The following is a 20,586-nucleotide window of genomic DNA, read 5'->3' on the forward strand; positions in this document are numbered from 1 at the left end:
TATGCAATTAAAATATCTTTATTTCAATAAATAACTTCCATTATAATATAATATACATATGATATATTTATGACGACCTCCCTGGCGCAGTGGTGAGCGCTGTGGTCTTAATAGTGGGATGTCCCGGGTTCGATTCCTGGCAGGGGTTTGGAATTTTATAATTTCTAAATTTCTGGTCTGGTCTGGTGGGAGGCTTCGGCCGTGGCTAGTTACCACCCTACCGGCAAAGCCGTGCCGCCAAGAGACTTAGCGTTCGTTCGGTACGATGCCGTGTAGAAACCAAAGGGGTATGGGTTTAATAAAAACTGCCATACCCCTTCCAGGTTAGCCCGCTATCATCTTAGACTGCATCATCACTTACCACCAGGTGAGATTGCAATCAAGGGCTAACTTGTATCTGAATAAAAAATAAAAAAAATACATTTAGATAGTGTTTATTCAACTTGCGCAGCGGGCGTGGTGGCTCGCAGCGACTTCTCTAGACTCCTCAGCGCGGGCGTGATGCTGCTGCCCAGGTCGTCCACTACGCTGGATAAGTATACTGTCCAATCAAAAAATATATATATTAAGTCAGACTCGCGCACCGAGGGTTCCGTAATCGGCATTTTTTCCGACTTTGCACGATAAATCAATAACTATTATGCATAAAAATAAATAAAAATCTGTTTTAGAATGTACCTACAGATAAAATCCTTTCATATGATACCCCACTTGGAATAGAATCTAACTTTGAAAGTTGAAAATACTAATTATTTGTTCATGACACTTTTTAACGTTTATTTGTGATGTGACTACAAATTTACGGTTTTCAGATTTTTTCCCCTGTCTGTTATAAGTTTCCCAAAAGAGATTGCCCATTTTCTTGGGAGCTTTGGGCCCCCCCTAATATAATTGTTATGTCACCATGGTTTTAATTTTATTTTGTAGACAAATAATTAACTCTTTATATTCTGCAAACGGTTTCTATTTATTCACCCTGGTTATAAAGAAATCTTATTTTTTATATTGCTGATATTGAGGTTATATTTAATTACTACTTCTTCTAAATAAATGCATGTTTACGATTCTAACTGTAATTGTGGATATTCTCAATAATAGAGTGAAAAAATCGTAAAAAAATACGCCATTTAAAAAAAATTTAATATAAGTTTTGACACGTCGCCACAAAAGAGGGCCCGTTCACGGGCGATCTCCTTTCATGATTTAAGGTAAACGGCAAGTACCCTGTAGGTTTCTTGACAGACAGACAACAAAGTGTTCCTATACAGTTACCGGTTTTCCTTTTGAGTACCTCAAAAAAAAATAGACTATCCATACTAATATTATAAATGCGAAAGCGTGTCTGTCTGTCTGCTCGCTTTTCATTTAACCGATTTTGACGTAATTTGGTACAGACATAGCTTGCATCCCGGGGAAGGCTATAGGCTACTTTTTATTCTGGAAAATCAGAGTTCCCATGGGAATTTTAAAAATCGAAACTCAAGCGGACGAAGTCGCGGGCATCACCTAGTAAGTAATAATTCAAATCTCAATAGCTCAACCGGTAAAGGAGTGGACTGAAAACCGAAAGGTCAACGGTTCAAATCCCGTCCGTTGCACTATTGTCGTACCTACTCCTAGCACAAGCTTGACGCTTAGTTGGAGAGGAAAGGGGAATATTAGTCATTTAACATTTATTTTTTTTATTCGTTATAGGCGCACGCTTGACCACTATCACACCTTATGGAAAGTGATGATATGGCCTAAGATGGGACGCGTTTGCCTAGAAGGTGCCTATTCACTCTTGTTTTAAAGATACCCGGATTACATGGCTAATATTCTTTAAAAAAAAAAAAAAATCAAGTACGTACGGATGTCGGTGAGACATCGCTTGGTGCCGAGCGGGTCCATGTTGCGGATGTTGAGGATCTTCTCTGCGTACACCTCGCACGTGTGCGTGCACAGCTACAAACATTATAAATAGAAATATTGTACATCGACCTTTAGAAAGAGTTGGGGTTCGTAGAGCGTTGTCTCTGTCACTCATACCCATGTGACGTTTTGTCGGTCTCAACGACAGAGACAATATTCATCATCATTTTTTTTTTTAAAGAATATTAGCCATGTTAAATGACTAATATTCCCCTTTCCCCTCCAACTAAGCGTCAGGCTTGTGCTAGGAGTAGGTACGACAATAGTGCAACGGGCGGGGTTTGAACCGTCGACCTTTCGATTTTCAGTCCACTCCTTTACCCGTTGAGCTATTGAGGCCCTTTATGTTATATGTTTATATTATCTTTATGTTAATATTACGATCATTAACCGATAGACGTCCACTGCTGGACATAGGTTTCTTGTAGGGACTTCCACACGCCACGGTGTTGCGCCGCCGCCATCCAGCGGCTCCCTGCGACTCGTCTGGTGTCGTCCGTCCACCTAGTGGGGGGTCTTCCAATATTGCGGCTTCCGGTGCGAGGTCGTCATTGCAGCACCTTGAGACTCCAACGTCTATCGATTGTTTGTTTTTAAATTTTAATGTCACGATTTTAGTCCTTATTTTAAAGGTGAACCATACTTTTGACATGACAGTTGACCCATAGAGTTAAAATGGCGCGTGAGGAGTCATTTTGTACGGAGTATACCTCAGTGAGGAACTGCCAGGGCGCTTGTTTCTCGGATAAATGCATCTCCAAATGTTGCGGCAACGTCATCAGGTACTGGCCGATCTGAAACAACACATTATTTTTAGAGTTCCGTACCCAAATGACATTAATAGGAGCCCTATTAATGTCATTCGTCTGTCTGTCTTTCCGCGTTTCACAGGTCTCTAGCTCGTAGACGAAATGAGTTACAAATATGGAATTTTGGTATTTGGTGAAGAACGTTGACCCAAAACGAGTTCCTATAAACCTATTTCCTATAGCTATAAACCTTCCTCTTGAATCAATATATCTATTAGTGAAAACGTATTAAAATCCGTTGCGTAGTTTAAAAGATCTACGCGTTCATACATACAGACAGCGGGAAGCGACTTTATTTTATACTATGTAGAGATAGCATAGATTACAAGTTAGCCCTTGACTGCGATCTCACCCGGTAGTAAGTGATGATGCAGTCTAAGCTGGTACCGGGCTAACTTGGAAGGGGTATGGCACTCTTAGGGTGAGATCTATAGAGCGCACTCTAACTTAGTTTAAACTTAAGCAGACTTAAGACAGTTAAAACGAGACAGAGCTATATCTCTCACATAAATCTGTCTCGTTTTAACTCAATCTTAAGTCTGAGCAAAGTCAAAGTGCGCTATATAGATCTCAGTCTAATATGCCTGACTTACCTCGGTGATATACTCTTGCGGAGACAGCGCGAAGTCCGGTAGATCAGTCGACAACGCATCGTTGTTGTGCCATACTGATAGTTGAGGGATCTTATCTAAACAACAAAATATAGTTAAATAACCGGTCAAGTGCGAGTCGGACTCGCGCACGAAGGGTTCCGTACCACTATCTATAAAAACGGCAAAAAAATCACGTTTAGTGGTACCGAACCAGTGGTAAATTAAAACTACCCGACTAATCCGAAAGCGCTTGTAAAAAGTCTACTTGAATAAAAAATATTCTATTCTATTCTACTGTTTGTTGTATGGGAGCCCACTTAAATATTTATTTTATTCTGTTTAATTTAGTATCTGTTAATATTCAACTGTCTTTTCACACTTTTCGCATTTTACATTCGGAATGGATGTACCTTATAAATAAATAAATAAATAAGCCTACCTCTAAATACTTTTTTTTGATATATTTTGTATATATATACTTTTTTTTTTCTTTTTTTTTTCTTTTTACTTTTTTTCTTTTTTTTAAATTATTAATACCTTTTTTTTCTGTTTTATATTGCTTATAAGGTATATCTTGCTCTAATCATTCAGAGGTCATCCCAAACGCGGGCAAAGGCCTCCCCCTTTTTCTTCCAGGTATCCCTGTTAGCGACCAGACGCGTCCAGAGCGCACCAAGGCCATCAAAATCCTCCAGATCTGCGCGCCAGCGCGTGCGGGGCCTGCCACGGCGACGCGTTATGTAGCGTGGACACCAGACTGTGCTCTCCTGCGTCCACCTATTGTCCGACTGTCGCATAACGTGACCTGCCCATTTCCACTTCAGTTTTCTTGCTTGTCTTATCACATCGGTCAACTTGGTTTGGTTCCTTAGACATTCCTTCCTTAATTTATCCGCCAACTTCACTCCGAGTACCTTACTTGAAGCTTTTTTTAAAAGGATTGGGTAAAACAAATAAGTTACCCAATTGCACATCGATGGGATTCCTCAGTATAGAGCGTGCGAGGTTCCTGAGCGCGTCCTTAGCGCGCCGGAGCCCCGCCACGCTGGGGGGCGCAGCCCTGCGTGTGTCCCGTGTGTCCGCGTCTAGTACGAGGGTCGGGAGGTCCAAGAGAGGGTGCTGTGGTTTGTCCTCTGAAACACAACATTCAATTAGCGGCGGCGGTGGCGGTAGTCGGTGTGGTACTCTTGTCGTAGTTGTGTCGCACTCTTGCCGTAGTCGTGTCGCACTCTTGTCGTAGTTGTGTCGCACTCTTGTCGTAGTCGTGTCGCACTCTTGTAGTAGTCGTGTTGCAGTCGTGCCGTACTCTTGTTGTAGTCGTGTCGTGCTCATGTCGTACTCTTGTCGTAGTTGTGTCGCACTCTTGTCGTAGTTGTGTCGCACTCTTGCCGTAGTCGTGTCGCACTCTTGTAGTAGTCGTGTCGTAGTCGTGTCGTACTCTTGTCGTAGTCGTGTCGTGCTCATGTCGTAGTCGTGTCGTACTCTTGTCGTAGTCGTGTCGTACTCTTGTCGGAGTCGTGTCGTACTCATGTCGTAGTCGTGTCGTACTCATGTCGTAGTCGTGTCGTACTCTTGTAGTAGTCGTGTCGCACTCTTGTAGTAGTCGTGTGGTAGTCGTGTCGTACTCATGTCGTAGTCGTGTCGTAGTCGTGTCGTACTCATGTGGTAGTCGTGTCGTACTCTTGTCGTAGTCGTGTCGCACTCTTGCCGTAGTCGTGTCGCACTCTTGCCGTAGTCGTGTCGTACTCTTGTAGTAGTCGTGTCGCACTCTTGTAGTAGTCGTGTGGTAGTCGTGTCGTACTCATGTCGTAGTCGTGTCGTAGTCGTGTCGTACTCTTGTTGTAGTCCTGTCGTGCTCATGTCGTAGTTCTTAGTCGTGTCGTACTCATGTGGTAGTCGTGTCGCACCCTTGTCGTAGTCGTGTCGTACTCTTGTAGTAGTCGTGTCGCACTCTTGTAGTAGTCGTGTGGTAGTCGTGTCGTACTCATGTCGTAGTCGTGTCGTAGTCGTGTCGTACTCTTGTTGTAGTCCTGTCGTACTCTTGTCGTAGTCGTGTCGCACCCTTGCCGTAGTCGTGTCGCACTCTTGCCGTAGTCGTGTCGTACTCATGTCGTAGTCCTGTCGTACTCTTGCCGTACTCTTGTCGTAGTCGTGTCGCACTCTTGTCTTAGTCGTGTCGTACTCATGTGGTAGTCGTGTCGCACCCTTGTCGTAGTCGTGTCGCGCTCTTGTCGTAGTCGTGTCGTGCTCATGTCGTAGTCGTGTCGTACTCTTGTGGTAGTCGTGTCGCACCCTTGTCGTAGTCGTGTCGCGCTCTTGTCGTAGTCGTGTCGTACTCTTGTCGTAGTCGTGTCGTACTCATGTCGTAGTCGTGTCGTACTCATGTCGTAGTCGTGTCGTACTCTTGTAGTAGTCGTGTCGCACTCTTGTAGTAGTCGTGTGGTAGTCGTGTCGTACTCATGTCGTAGTCGTGTCGTAGTCGTGTCGTGCTCATGTCGTAGTCGTGTCGTACTCTTGTCGTAGTCGTGTCGTACTCTTGTCGGAGTCGTGTCGTACTCATGTCGTAGTCGTGTCGTGCTCATGTCGTAGTCGTGTCGTACTCTTGTCGTAGTCGTGTCGTACTCTTGTCGGAGTCGTGTCGTACTCATGTCGTAGTCGTGTCGTACTCATGTCGTAGTCGTGTCGTACTCTTGTAGTAGTCGTGTCGCACTCTTGTAGTAGTCGTGTGGTAGTCGTGTCGTACTCATGTCGTAGTCGTGTCGTAGTCGTGTCGTGCTCATGTCGTAGTCGTGTCGTACTCTTGTCGTAGTCGTGTCGTACTCTTGTCGGAGTCGTGTCGTACTCATGTCGTAGTCGTGTCGTGCTCATGTCGTAGTCGTGTCGTACTCTTGTCGTAGTCGTGTCGTACTCTTGTCGGAGTCGTGTCGTACTCATGTCGTAGTCGTGTCGTACTCATGTCGTAGTCGTGTCGTACTCTTGTAGTAGTCGTGTCGCACTCTTGTAGTAGTCGTGTGGTAGTCGTGTCGTACTCATGTCGTAGTCGTGTGGTAGTCGTGTCGTACTCATGTCGTAGTCGTGTCGTAGTCGTGTCGTACTCTTGTTGTAGTCCTGTCGTACTCTTGTCGTAGTCGTGTCGCACCCTTGCCGTAGTCGTGTCGCACTCTTGCCGTAGTCGTGTCGTACTCATGTCGTAGTCCTGTCGTACTCTTGCCGTACTCTTGTCGTAGTCGTGTCGCACTCTTGTCTTAGTCGTGTCGTACTCATGTGGTAGTCGTGTCGCACCCTTGTCGTAGTCGTGTCGCGCTCTTGTCGTAGTCGTGTCGTGCTCATGTCGTAGTCGTGTCGTACTCTTGTGGTAGTCGTGTCGCACCCTTGTCGTAGTCGTGTCGCGCTCTTGTCGTAGTCGTGTCGTACTCTTGTCGGAGTCGTGTCGTACTCATGTCGTAGTCGTGTCGTACTCATGTCGTAGTCGTGTCGTACTCTTGTAGTAGTCGTGTCGCACTCTTGTAGTAGTCGTGTGGTAGTCGTGTCGTACTCATGTCGTAGTCGTGTCGTAGTCGTGTCGTGCTCATGTCGTAGTCGTGTCGTACTCTTGTCGTAGTCGTGTCGTACTCTTGTCGGAGTCGTGTCGTACTCATGTCGTAGTCGTGTCGTGCTCATGTCGTAGTCGTGTCGTACTCTTGTCGTAGTCGTGTCGTACTCTTGTCGGAGTCGTGTCGTACTCATGTCGTAGTCGTGTCGTACTCTTGTAGTAGTCGTGTCGCACTCTTGTAGTAGTCGTGTGGTAGTCGTGTCGTACTCATGTCGTAGTCGTGTCGTAGTCGTGTCGTGCTCATGTCGTAGTCGTGTCGTACTCTTGTCGTAGTCGTGTCGTACTCTTGTCGGAGTCGTGTCGTACTCATGTCGTAGTCGTGTCGTGCTCATGTCGTAGTCGTGTCGTACTCTTGTCGTAGTCGTGTCGTACTCATGTCGTAGCCGTGTCGTACTCTTGTCGTAGTCGTGTCGTACTCTTGTCGGAGTCGTGTCGTACTCATGTCGTAGTCGTGTCGTACTCATGTCGTAGTCGTGTCGTACTCTTGTAGTAGTCGTGTCGCACTCTTGTAGTAGTCGTGTCGTACTCATGTCGTAGTCGTGTCGTAGTCGTGTCGTACTCTTGTTGTAGTCCTGTCGTACTCTTGTCGTAGTCGTGTCGTACTCTTGTAGTAGTCATGTCGTAGTCGTGTCGCACTCTTGTCGTAGTCGTACTCTAAGGTGCGGCGGCGGGAGCGGGGGTACGGCCTGACACCACTCTCCAGCAGGAGTGCGGCGGGGAACGATGATGGTCTTTCGAACCGGATCATACCTTGGTCAGTCTCCTCTACCCGCTGTCTGTCCGCTAGCACGCTCAGCAGCTGCGTGACACCACTCTCCAGCAGGAGTGCGGCGGGGAAAGTCTCACTGAGCACCCCCGCGCTCTGGCCAGCGCGCACGGACGATAAAAACGCGCTTTCGATGTGACGAGTGTGCGACGTAATCAGGTTCAAGAGAGCTGACGTGAAGGCCTGACAACAATGTTATTAATTTTAGTGCTGCTGCTCGATTGCGGTAGAATGACTGCTACAATGTCACGATCGCAATCACCTCTGATGGCGATCGTGACATTATGACGCTCGCTCACTATTGGCTACAATGCATTGTTCCAACAAGAATCGCACAAAATTGGGAAAACTAAACTAGGACCCATAGGACATGGAACAAAGACATCAGGGAAGCAGCGAGTCACATGGCGCGAATATAGACCCCGGACTTGAAGGGTTCCCTTCAAAGAGAAAGATTAAAGATCTGTACGCACCTGAGCTGCGCTGCGCGTCACTTCAGGCCGCTCACGGTACCTACCGCACTACAACTGCAGTACGCGGCAGCTCGCGTCACTTCTATGCCCGATCGCGTACGAGCAACAACGTCGCAAGATGAGCGACAGTGAAGAGGGAAAGGGTAGAAGCCGACATCCTAGGGGTTGGGAATTTTGAGGATATACTTCTAAGAGCCCGTCATGTGCCAAAAATTAACACTGCGTTATTTATTTTGAGGTCTATCACGCCTGTACATTAAATACTTAATTCGATGCGCGTGTATCTTATCCGAGCGCCGTACACATACAACGTGACGCGCCGCTGGGTATGTCGCACTAGCGTCGCTGCACAGAGCGTTACTGCGCTTCGCTTCACGACATTCTCCCAGCCACGACGCGCAGCAACGCGCGCTGTAGCGCTGTGCAGCGCCGCTCTAGTGTGATATGCGCCATACAAAATGATAGAAATAATATTTTGACGCTCTGTGCCGCGCCCTGCAGTGACGCGCAGCGCAGCTCAGGTGCGCACAGATCTTTAAGACTAACGCGGTGTCCTATGTGAGCGACGAATACGACGCTACGCGCTGTGACACGACGACGCGTCGTAATGCGTATATGACGATATATAGGCCGCAAGCACGGTATGCCGTTGAGTTAATCGCGTTCGTCGCGTTCGCAGCGTCGCGTCGCGTAGTATTCGTCGCTCACGCAGGACACGTAAGGGAAGTGTCACAAGACGCGAATGTAACCTTAAGGTGACGCAGGACGCTCGACCAAACCTATTTGCTTTTCACTTGACATTGTATGAGAAAGGTGAGAGGCACGATGATTTTCACCGAAATCAAAGGTTTAGGAAAAGTATTTTTGAGAAAGAACTACTGAGTTTATGTTTGCAAAGTAAAGTTATTTCAACTAATGAATAAATAAACTATGTCTAATGTTAAATTTCTTTAGAATTTTCATACTCCTAATCTTACTTATTTACGCCCAAAGTTGTCATAAATTTAGTGTTAAAATATGAATCTCTTGAGACTCGTAACTTTAAAATCAATATTATTTTCGATGTTTCATATATCAATAAACCTAGATAATGACGAGATAAATCGATATAATACTTAGTTTTGAGCGTACAATATCAATTTGTATGAAGAAAGCTCCGTCCTGAGCCCTCTTAAGACTTGAAGGCTTCCCTTCAAAGAGAAAGACATATTATTTAATACATGTATTAGTGGTTTATGTATTAGTATGTATCAGTTATTTGAATGTATGTTTATTAGTATATTACACACCACCTGCAATCTAATTTTCCTTATACTTTCCAATCTTCAAGGGTGCCTGGTAGAGATCGCTAATTAGCGTTAAGGCCGCCTTTTGTATCTTCCTTCTGTCTGTGTTTTTTTATTCTTTAATGTAATCCTTCTTGTGGTTGTGCAAATAAAGTGTATTTATTATTATTATTATTTATTAAAGACTATGCACCTCTACCGCAGGAGCGTAGTATGGGTATACAGCCTGGCCGGCGATGCTCTTGCCTCTAGTGTACGCTGCGTTGAGCCAGCCCTCGCTCCTCTCAGCTATGGAGAGAACTGCTCTAGAATATTCTAGAAGATCCTCCTGGAATGAAGTAAATTACACGTCTTCAAGTCAGTCTCTCAGCAACAAACTTGGCACCATTCCACGCGGGCATGATTATAGTAATTAGATAAGGCTTTTATTGTAAAAATCCTATTACAATGTAAAGGATTATTTAAATGATAAGCAAGCTTGGGAATGAGTTGCTTAACTGATTGTGATAGTTACAATAATGTAATAAGTTTCAATAATTTTGTAAATTGGTGATAATAAAAAGAATACCCGGCTGAGTTTGTTGTGGGCTCTTCTCAGACCTGGGCGCGTTTGGAACCCTCGTAGCTTTAGTTTTAAGTTTGCGTAATAATTATCACCACTATATCTTAGAAATCCAATATCTGACTTTCAAAAAGAGTTATTAATTACCTATTTTGAATAAATCATTTGACTTTGACTTGACTTTGAAAATATTATCATTAAAAAAAGGCAATTATTTAAATTTTAATAGTAAAAAAAAGCAACAAACTTTGATAAAATCGATGCTTCTTATGTATTTTTGTTAGCTTCTTAGAAAGTAGATAACGTTATTCGTAGTACGACAAGGCTCTCTTGGCACTTGAATGACATTGACAGGGGGGGCGCTGTTGGAGAACAATGGCTTAGAATATTCAAACAAGAACAAAGGGGACACTTGACGACAACATTAGTTCCGATTTTCGCCACGCGCCAAGATAGCTTTGTCGCACTGTATATTGATTATCACTGTCATAACCTTACATTTTTAGTACAAGTAAATGTAAAAGTACAGAAGAAGTTGTAAAAGCTTATTTGGATAAAAAATGTTTCTATTCGGGAGACGCGTGGTCGCTAATTTATGTACGGGTCTAGTTGTGATAACGCATATGAATTGCGATTGTTAAGCAACGTTGATCCAAGTCGGTAACTGGATGGGTGACCGACTTTGGAGATCCGAATTTCGCCTTATTGTTTCCTTCGTGCCTCGGAGAACACGTTAAGCCGTCTGTCCCGGTTATTAACCCTAACTTATGATAATAACTGTAAAACCTAAGAGTCGAAATCTCGTTCTCTTAGTTTGCGGATCTGGGAACCCACCGAATTATTATCCCAAAAGAACTCCTGCCATTATGTGATTAATGTTAAGGGGTTATGACCCTCAGCAATGAGGACTACGACTATAATACGTACCTGTTTAAGCATGGGGTCATCCAAATAGGTCAGGAACAGTGACGTCTGTAGGTCTGTGTATTTGGGCATCAGCTCTCTTAGAGGGGCGTACGTAGCTCGTCCGAGCTCACGTAAAGTCGCGGGCAAAAGTTCCTCTGAAAAGAACATTTTCGTACTTATGACTTTGTCCAAGTGGAATTATATTTTTTGAAAATCCCGTGGGAACTCTTTGATTATCCAGGAAAAAGTTGCCTATGTCACTCTCCAGGTCTTTATCTATACCCATGCAAAAAAATCACGTCAATCCGTTGCATCGTTGCAACGTGATTGAAGGATAAACCAACAAACAAACACACTAGATAAAGACCTGGAGAGTGACATAGGCTACTTTTTATCCCGGAAAATCAAAGAGTTCCCACGGGATTTTTAAAAACCTAATTACACGCGGAAATTACTAGCGCACTTCGCTAGTAAATCATAAACGAGACACCAATGTCTCAAAATGATTACCGCCCACTTAGTTTTTTGTCTTTGTCATTGTTATGGGATTACATAACAGAGAGAATCCTATACTAACTTCTCTCCGTGGATAGAGTTAGTATGCTTACCTTTGTGAGGTCTCGGCGCGTCGATGAGGTTTCTGATGCAGTTGATAAATTCATCGATATCGGATTTCAGGTCGATAAGTAGCGTGATTCCTTCGTCTGGAGTCTGACAGAGCTTGAAGTTTGCTGTTACTATCTGAAAAAACCGGCCAAGTGCGAGTCAGGCTCGCGCAATATGGGTTCCGTACTACAGTTGTATTATTTCGACATTTTGCACGATAATTCAAAAACTATGAATCTTAAAATCAGAGAAGAAACTTAGAATCAGATGAAGACCTTTCATATGATACCCCACTTGAAAATAGTTATCTTACTTCGAAAATTGAACATACTAATTATTAGTTCATGACCACAATTTAATTTTGTTTGTGTGATCTAACCCTAAATTCACGGTTTTCAGATTTTTCCCCTAAAGCCTGCTATAAGACACACCTACCTGCCAAATTTCATGATTCTTGATCAATGGGAAGTACCCTGTAGGTTTCTCGACAGACAGACAACAAAGTGATCCTATAAGGGTTCCGTTTTCCTTTTGTGGTAGGGAACCCTAAAAACCAAACCAATATCATATACAAACAAATCTTTCTAAGAATATTTCAAGTGAAAACGGCAAGCGGCGCAAGTATGCCTCTCTTATCGAGAGTTACATTTTTGTTTCTTTTGCCGTGGAGACCCTGGGGCTATGGAGTCTTAGGGTGAGCGCACTCTGACTTTGCTTAGACTTAAGACAGTCTTAAGTCTGAGCAAAGTCAAAGTGCGCTATATAGATCTCAGCCTTGATGCTAAAAAAATTACGATACTTTTCACCGCGATTAATAGCCTCATCTGGTGACAGAAGGGCTGGCTCATTTTTGCGCAACGGATCAGCCTAGCTGTCCAACGCGGAAATGCAGCCAAAGAAGATGGGAATGAGAGTGAGAGAAAGAGAGAAGGGAAGGGAAGAGAGAGGGGAATAGAGAGAGAGAGGGAGCTTACCTTAGTCGGGGAGGGGTCCAGAGACAGTAACAAGTCTGTGTACAATCTCAGTAGTTCTCCCAGAGGTGTGTCAGACTTCAGCACCGATGTCAGCCATTCCACCTACGAATAATAACCAAAAAACCTTGAAAAATGGATTTTTAAAAACCTAAATTCATGGGGTTAATCGCGGGTATTAACTAACTCTTAGAACGGCCGACTAAAAAAGTCGACTCCCACAAAAAAGGAGTGTTTTCAGGGTTCATGTACAGTAGCCGGCAAGAAATATTGTACATCGACCTTTAGAATGGAATTTCGGGTTTGTAGAGCGCTGTCTCTGTCACTCATACCCAGTGGCGTGCAGCTCATAGAAGCATAAACGCACTGCTTACCCTCATTGTAAGAAATCAATGCTTACTTTTTCATTATAACCTGCCGTAAAACAAGTTCATACCTAAGTAAATGCATACCCTGGCTTGAAATCCTGTGCACGCCACTGCTCATACCTATGTGAGGTTTTGTCATTCAACGACAGAGACAATCCTCTACGAAACCGCTATCTCTTTCTAAAGGTTGATGTACAATATTTTCTTCCGCGTCCTGTATGTAGCTATGTTTGTGAGTTTATATGTACCGCCATAACTTTCAAATGGCTGAACAGATTTGGATGTACAGGGTATCGTTACAATCCTTACATCATCCCGAGTGGCTATATTTTTTTTTGAAAAAAATTCAATGTCGGCTGGTTGAGGTCATTTTCAAATATGAAAAATTTTTAGTTTCTTGGCAGGGCAGTTGTATTTTTTTTTAAATTAAGACTTGTTCACTATAACCTGTTTATCGGCGTCCTCGGCCAGCATGGTGGTGAGCGGCCTCAGCTCGTGGTGCGCGGCGCGTGCCCAGCTGTGGGCGCGCTGTGTGGCCGCCGCGCGCCGCCAGCAGCGGCTTGCGGACACCGAGCGGCCCATGCCGTGGAACACTGCCACGTAGGCGCGCGTGCGATCTGTACAATACCCCTTAGCTAATACCCCTTAGGGGTTGAATTTTCAAAAATCCTTTCTTAGCGTGTGACAATGAGTCACAAGCAGCTGGGTGCCGGCGCTCTGGCCGGCACGGGGGCGCCTCGAACGTTCCACGGCCGAGCCGTGCCACCGCGGCGGCGAGTCAACCAACCAATCGGCGAGCTCCGCGATCGCGTCATTTTGATCACGCCACTGGTCAGGCCACGCCCCCAGGCTATAAATACGGCGGCGGCTCTTAGTTGCGGACAAGACCCCCCGGTGACGCTGTAGCGGCCAGTAGGGCCTACGCAGCATAGTCAATCCGAAACAAAACAAAAAAATTAGTTGCGGACAGTCCGTCGGCTCTTCGCCTCGCATAAGTCGGTGTGATCTTCTATCGCTGCTCGACTGAGGTGAAGGAATCGAACGACGCCGGCGTTATTAAAATGAACTTACGCTCGCACGTATCCACACAAACACACGTTCGACTGCATGCATATCTACGTTCACACGCTCAAACGTAGGTCTAATCACGTGCAAACACACGTTCGCATGTGCATTAGCACCGTCAAAGGGAAGCATAGTCATACGCAATTGGATGCAGCCACGCACACTTTTACGACCTTTTATAGATAGCACTATAGAATAGAATAGAATAGAATGTTTTTTTATTCATGTAAACTTTTTAAAAGTGCTTATGAATAGTCAGGTAGTTTTAATTTACCACTGGTTCGGAATGCCGTTCCTACCGAGAAGAACCAGCAAGAAACTCGGCGGTTGCTCTTTTTAATTTTTCAATTTACAATGTTATTATACCGTACTATACAAGCCATTGCAGCCCCGTGCATTGCTGGAGCGAGTCAAATCCAAGCTTTTTTATCGTTTACATAGTCTGCGACTGTATAATATGCTTTTTTTAGGAGCATACTTTTAACACATTTTTTAAACTTGTGTAAAGGCAAGTCTAAAATTGGTTGTGGAATTTTATTATAAAATATTACACCCATTCCCACAAATGACTTTCGCACCTTCCAGAGGCGGAGCGCAGGAGTAGCCAGCTTATTTCTGTTTCTAGTTTGCCTATCATGGAGATCACTGATTTTTTTGTAACTGTGAATGTTTTGTCGTACAAAAATTATATTATTGTAAATATATTGGGAAGCTACTGTAAGAATACCTATTTCCTTAAATATCTCTCGTAGGGAATCGCGCGGTTTTAAATTATAAATTGCACGTATTGCCCTTTTTTGTAATACGAATATTTTCCCAATATCTGCCGCTTTACCCCACAGCAAGACTCCGTAAGACATAATACAGTGGAAATAGGCAAAATACACAATTTTTGCAGTTTCCACGTCAGTTACCTGTCGAATCTTTCTAACAGCATAAGCAGCAGAGCTGAGTTTACCAGCAAGTGTTGATATATGGGCACTGGCACGTATGCTCTTGTTATGTACGGTCCATCTTAAGTTTGAAACGGGTCCAAGGGTGCTCGGGGCTCATTAAAACGTCGTCGCACCGTTATGTGCAGTACGGTCCAGGACTTGCGGCGTTCAGAGTGGGGCCGTCGAGAGGCGATGAGCATCTCCATGTTAACACGACACTAGAACATCTACTGTTATTTACGCTGTAAGATTTTCACATTAAAATAATGAACGTTGAGCGTCCTTGGGCCCTCCCTCCACCCGGTGACGACAACCCTGCCGTCCCCCGCGTACCCTCTCTCCTCCGGTATCCGCGACGCGATATTTGTTACGTACCTTCCACAGCGAGTTAGGTTTACAACTATAGTCTGATTCAATTGTCCGACTGTTAGTGTCCGTATTATAATCTGAGAGAATATATCTGAAATGCTTGTATGCAAGGCAGGAAAAGGTCCGGAAAGAATCCCAGAAGTTATTTTAAATGGTAAAGCAGTTCGGGTTGTACAGAAATTCAAATACCTAGGACACATCCTGACAGAGCATCTAAAAGATGACAGCGACATTGAGAGGGAAAGGAGGGCACTCTCGATTCGTTGCAATATGCTGGCGCGTAGATTTGGCAAATGCAGTAAGGCCGTTAAAATAACCTTATTTAACGCCTACTGCCAATGCTTTTATACGTGCCAGTTATGGACAAACTTTCTTAAAAAGTCGTTCACTGCAATACGAGTACAATATAACGACGCATTCCGAATACTCATGGGATTGCTGAGGTATTGCAGTGCTTCTACTATGTTTGCCGAAGCGGGGGTGCCTGACTTCTATTGTATTGTTAGAGCTCGCGTGGCATCCTTTTGGGAAAGACTTCGGAGCTCTAACAATGCAATACTCAAGGTCGTTTGTGAAGGGATGCCCAGCCCTATTTTTTTAGTTATTGGCTATCTGTACACCAGGATAAGAACAGAAAGTAATACCTGTGACCTGTGACATCTGAAATGAGTTTTTTAACCATTTCAGTTAGTCGTAAGGTATCTTAATGTATTATGTGTATGTTTTATAATGTAAATTTTATATTATTGTAATTTTTAAATGTGTATATGGGTTTTTTTATGTCTGAAAATAAAAAAACTATTATTATTATTATGGATATACATCTACTCTCACGCCCGCGTACAAAATAGATACATATAAAAGCCAAAAGAGTTATAATATACTTACATACATAAAAATAAATAAACCTACATAAACATTACATACATACATATTTGTAACGGGCGGAGGATTACACCCCGGCAGGGGAGACCAAACGGCCGGGGGTCAGGGCGACAGGTGAAGAAATCGGCGGACTATCCTAGCCGAGTCCAGCAAGACCGCTTTTTGCATCCTGGCTGCGAGCGAACTGCCACGGAAACCCAGTCGCCTCAGATGTTGAGCGAGGCTGACTGGGATCAACCCATTCGCAGATATGACGATTGGGATGATTTCAGTGGACTCCACATGCCACATGTCGGAAACCTCGTGAGCCAGATCGAGATACTTGCGCTTTTTCTCCGTCTCAGCTCTCACGAGGTTCTCGTCATACGGAATGGTGATGTCCACCAAAAACACCCTCGACTGTGCCCGGTCCACCACCACGATGTCAGGCTTATTCGCTAGAATAGTCCTGTCCGTGATGATGGACCGGTCCCAATAGAGCCGGACTCCGTCGCGCTCGAGTACCGGCACCGGTGTGTACTTGTAATACGGCAGCCTCTCATCCAGGAGACCGTACTTCAGAGCAAGCTCTTGGTGAAGGATTTTGGCTGCTTGGTTGTGTCTGTGCAGATACTCAGTGTTGGCAAGCGCTGAGCATCCCGAAAGCACATGTCTGAGTGACTCGCCGGGATGGCGACAAGCTCGACAGATGTCATGAGTGCCATCTTTCAGAATGTACTTTCGGTAGTTCCGCGTCTTGACCACCTGATCTTGTATCGCACAGACAAAACCCTCGGTTTCCCCGAAGAGGTCACCAAAGCGCAACCACTGCACGGACGCTTTTTTATCTACGTGTGGCTCATTAAGAGCTTTAAAAAAGCGTCCGTGCAGCTCCTTCTCCCTCCATACGGCCTCCCGGTCAGAGGTGCTAAGTACCACCGGTTTCTGCCACTCGGTTTGGGCTAAGGATAGTGGGGTGAGTCCTTTATCACATTCTATGACCTCTCTATGCATGGGGGACCCCCTCATCGTCTCAAAGTAGGTTCTGAGGTTGGCTATCTCCCGGTTATGCATGGTCTTGACGCTCAATACGCCTCGACCACCACACTTCCGGGGGATATACAACCTCATCACAGACGATTTTGGGTGGTGCATGCGATAAAGAGTCATAGTTGTGCGGACTTTTCTGTCCAGGGCGTCAAGTTCGGTCTGAGTCCATCTGAGCACGCCAAAGGTGTACATGAGAACGGGCATGACCCAGCCGTTATAAGCTCGGATTTTATTGGCGCCTGACAAATAACTTTTACAGATTTTTGTCAGACGGCCAAAAAAGGCCTCGCAAACAGACTGTTTCACGTCCGTCTCTTTTACCCCTAGCGACTGTGACATGCCCAGATACCGGTATGACTCAGCTTCAGAGAGGGTTCTGATGGTGGACGGCTCGAGACTCATCTCAGCCGAATGAGTTACCTGTCCCCTTTCCACATGCATGACCGCACACTTGTCCAGCCCAAGCTCCATCCTGATGGAATTGCTAAAGTCAGTGGTGACATTCAGCAGCTCCTGCAGGCGGGTGGCATTGGGTGCCAGCAGTTTGAGGTCATCCATGTAGAGAAGGTGAGGCACTTTTGTCCCTCCTCTCCGAAACTGAAAGCCTGTCCCCGAACCCTCCAGCAAAGTGCTGAGTGGGTTCAGAGACAGACAGAACCAAAGCGGGCTCAGACAATCACCCTGGAAGATACCCCTTCCTATCCTTATCCGGTCATCGGCATCCGCCAGCCGCTCGCCATGGAGACACAGAATCGTACTCCACTGCCCCATGCATTCTCCGAGGAAGTCTCGAACTGTACCATCGACTTTGTATAGCTCAAGGACCCTCAGGAGCCATGAATGGGGCACCGAGTCGAATGCCTTTCTGTAGTCGATCCAGGCGGCGGAGAAATTCCGACGGTTGCGTTTGACCAGTTGGCCCGCAACGGAGTCGATGAGAAGGAGCTCCTTAGTACCACGACTACCGCCCCGACATCCGTTTTGAGCCCCAGATATGATGTTATTCTCGTCCACGTGACGGGAGATCTTGAGGCTCAAAACAGATGTCAGTGTCTTATAGATGGTAGTAAGACACGTAATAGGACGGTACTTAGCCGGATCAGTGGTATCGGTGGACTTTGGAGCTAAATGAGTGATCCCGGTAGTGAAAAGGCTCGGGAGTGTCCTCTGCTCGAGAGCCTCTTGAAATTGTCGAGCCAAGGTCGCATGGCAAACCGAAAAACCCTTCAGCCAGTAGTGATGTAGTCCGTCGGGTCCCGGGCTTTTCCAGTTCGGGGCCCGCCTTACTGCACCAGCTACATCCTCCGTAGAGATGGCGATCGGGTTCATCGGCTCTATTGAGGCACATGCTTCCTCTATCGCCTCAATCCAAGGGCCCTCCTCATGCTCTACCTCCCTCGACCACACACCCCGCCAAAAAGTGACGAGGTCGGCCGGGTCCGGTCGCTGAGAGGTAGAGCAGACTGCTGGGCACTCCAGTCTCTTGTAGAACCTTTTCTGATCACTCAAGAAGAGGCGATTTTGCTGAAATCGCTCGACTCTTTCCGAGTATCGTCGGATGCGGTTCCCCCATGCAGCGATTTTCTGCTTCAGGTCGTCAATGCGCTCTGTTAGCTTTTGCGCAATATCGGGCTGGTCCAGCCTGACCCCACACCCGTTAAACGCAATTCCAACAGAGCGCACAATCCTTGGCCTAGTGTTGCCCGACCTGAAGCTTTGCAGTCTGCCAATGAGGACTCTGGCCAGAGTGATACGGCGTTCTATTCTCTTCTTCCAGGCCGGTTCCGCACTGCGCCTTGCAGCAGCAGCACGCCCCGGTCCCGGAGTCTTGGCACCGATAAATCGGTGCACGGCGAGCGCCGCGTCGAAGAGGATAGAAGCCGTATCACCCAGGCCAGTGCTGCTTTCCAGATGTTGAGGCAGCATTTTGTTTATGGCCTCAATGACATCCCGCGTCGCTACATTTAGCGTGAGTCGGGAGAGCCGCGGACGACTCTCTAGAGGAGCGCTCCGGATTTCAGAAATCGCCTCTTCTAGAATCCCTCTCATCCGCTCTATATCCAGGGAGACTGTTTCTTCGGTGCCATCCTCCACAGGCAAATCTTGTGAGATGGTATTCGTCTCTTCAGGGGCAGGCACCGCCTGGGAGTCGATTTGCTCTGTGGTTGGTGCTGACACTTCTGGAACAGCCTCACGTCGCAATCGTTCGAGCTCGGTAGCGTTAAAGATGTTCGAACGCTGAATATACCGAGCCCGGTCTGCCAGGTTTTGTTCCGTGACAGTTAAGTTCGGCTCGAGCAGCAGGAACTCGCGGTACATTGCCGCTCGGTAGCCAGTCCGTCCGGTTTCCCCTCCTGTCGCCCTGTAGTACGCACGCATGACATTCTCGTTCATGAGAGACGTCCATCTCATGCGACGTACACCACCAGCGGCGGGCGCCGAAAATTGGGCCCTAGTGGACCCTGTCGGAGCCAAGCCCTCTGGTGGGGATGATGGGTTTGTCGGCCGGCTAGGTAGTGGTGCCGGTCGACTGGTGGTGATACTGGCGGCCCGTATGCTGCTACGCCCAGCGCCAGCTCCAGGCGCGCCCTGGCGACCCCCAGGTAGCGGCCCTATTCGCACATTCCGTATATTGTTGTCCATCATCATAAAAAGGGGGGGGGGGGGTGAGTGGTGGTTACATCACTCGGGGTCCACTCAGGTCCCCGAGGAGGCTGTTTCTGTGGCCAGCGTGCCAGATTTAGGGGAACTTAAATGATGCTAATTAGTTCCCCGTTTCCCTTAGTCGCCTCTTACGACACCCACGGGATGAGAAGGGGTGGCAACATTCTCCTCTGCCGGTGCCACACGGCGGTTATTATTATTATTATTATAATCGAATCTCCCGTACGTCGAGTAGGCCAGACATATTGTGTAAATAAATTGTATAGTAGATTTAAGGGTTCTAGGATAATAAAGCGTTTTTATGCTTTTTGTGCAATCTGTGTTTCTTTTAAGAAACCCCGATTAGCTATCAAGTTCCCTTCCTTCCTTCCTTGCCCCCAAGGCAGGAATCCCTTCTCTCATGCTACGTTACAAGTGGATGTCTAAGTTATAATAGCTATCTGCATGCCTTTCAGCCCGATTCGCCTAGCAATTTGAACTGTGCGTTGATAGATCAGTCAGTCAGTCACCGTTTCCTTAGACATAGGATACTTACCAGCGTCCATTTGTGTTAACGCATCAATGAAAGGTGGTGTGATGGCCGCTTCGAGTCTATTGTATAGAGTTTCCAACTGTAGCCTCTTTGTTTCATAGTCGGGTGAATCACTCAGTACCTGGAAAATACTAGATTGTACAACAAGGACGTAAAACAAGCCATTTTAGCCGAGACGTTTATCTACCCGAGCCGAAGGCGAGTGCAGACATTTAAGTCGAGGGTAAACTGGGTTTTGTTATACATATACATACATGAGCTCGC

At 46.0% G+C, this 20,586-nt stretch overlaps 1 protein-coding gene across 3 annotated transcripts in view; it reads right to left on the bottom strand.

The window, feature by feature from the left end:
- Cog7 (conserved oligomeric Golgi complex subunit 7) overlaps window positions 1-20,586 on the bottom strand; it is a 145,450-nt gene continuing 124,864 nt past the window's right edge. For 2 of the 3 annotated variants that reach the window (XM_069507511.1, XM_034982245.2), the window contains 12 exons: window positions 20,326-20,443; window positions 13,291-13,460; window positions 12,479-12,580; window positions 11,507-11,639; window positions 10,920-11,053; window positions 9,624-9,758; window positions 7,656-7,854; window positions 4,276-4,446; window positions 3,314-3,408; window positions 2,622-2,705; window positions 1,851-1,944; window positions 1-541 (listed from right to left, as the gene is read on the bottom strand). In XM_069507511.1, the coding sequence (XP_069363612.1) occupies window positions 435-541; window positions 1,851-1,944; window positions 2,622-2,705; window positions 3,314-3,408; window positions 4,276-4,446; window positions 7,656-7,854; window positions 9,624-9,758; window positions 10,920-11,053; window positions 11,507-11,639; window positions 12,479-12,580; window positions 13,291-13,460; window positions 20,326-20,443 (1,542 nt within the window). In that variant the 3' untranslated portion in view covers window positions 1-434. The remainder of the gene's footprint in view (window positions 542-1,850; window positions 1,945-2,621; window positions 2,706-3,313; window positions 3,409-4,275; window positions 4,447-7,655; window positions 7,855-9,623; window positions 9,759-10,919; window positions 11,054-11,506; window positions 11,640-12,478; window positions 12,581-13,290; window positions 13,461-20,325; window positions 20,444-20,586) is intronic. The other variant, XM_069507512.1, reaches the window with a different exon arrangement.

Source organism: Maniola hyperantus, chromosome 26, assembly GCF_902806685.2.
Source record: "Maniola hyperantus chromosome 26, iAphHyp1.2, whole genome shotgun sequence".
Taxonomy (NCBI): Eukaryota; Metazoa; Arthropoda; class Insecta; order Lepidoptera; family Nymphalidae; genus Maniola; species Maniola hyperantus.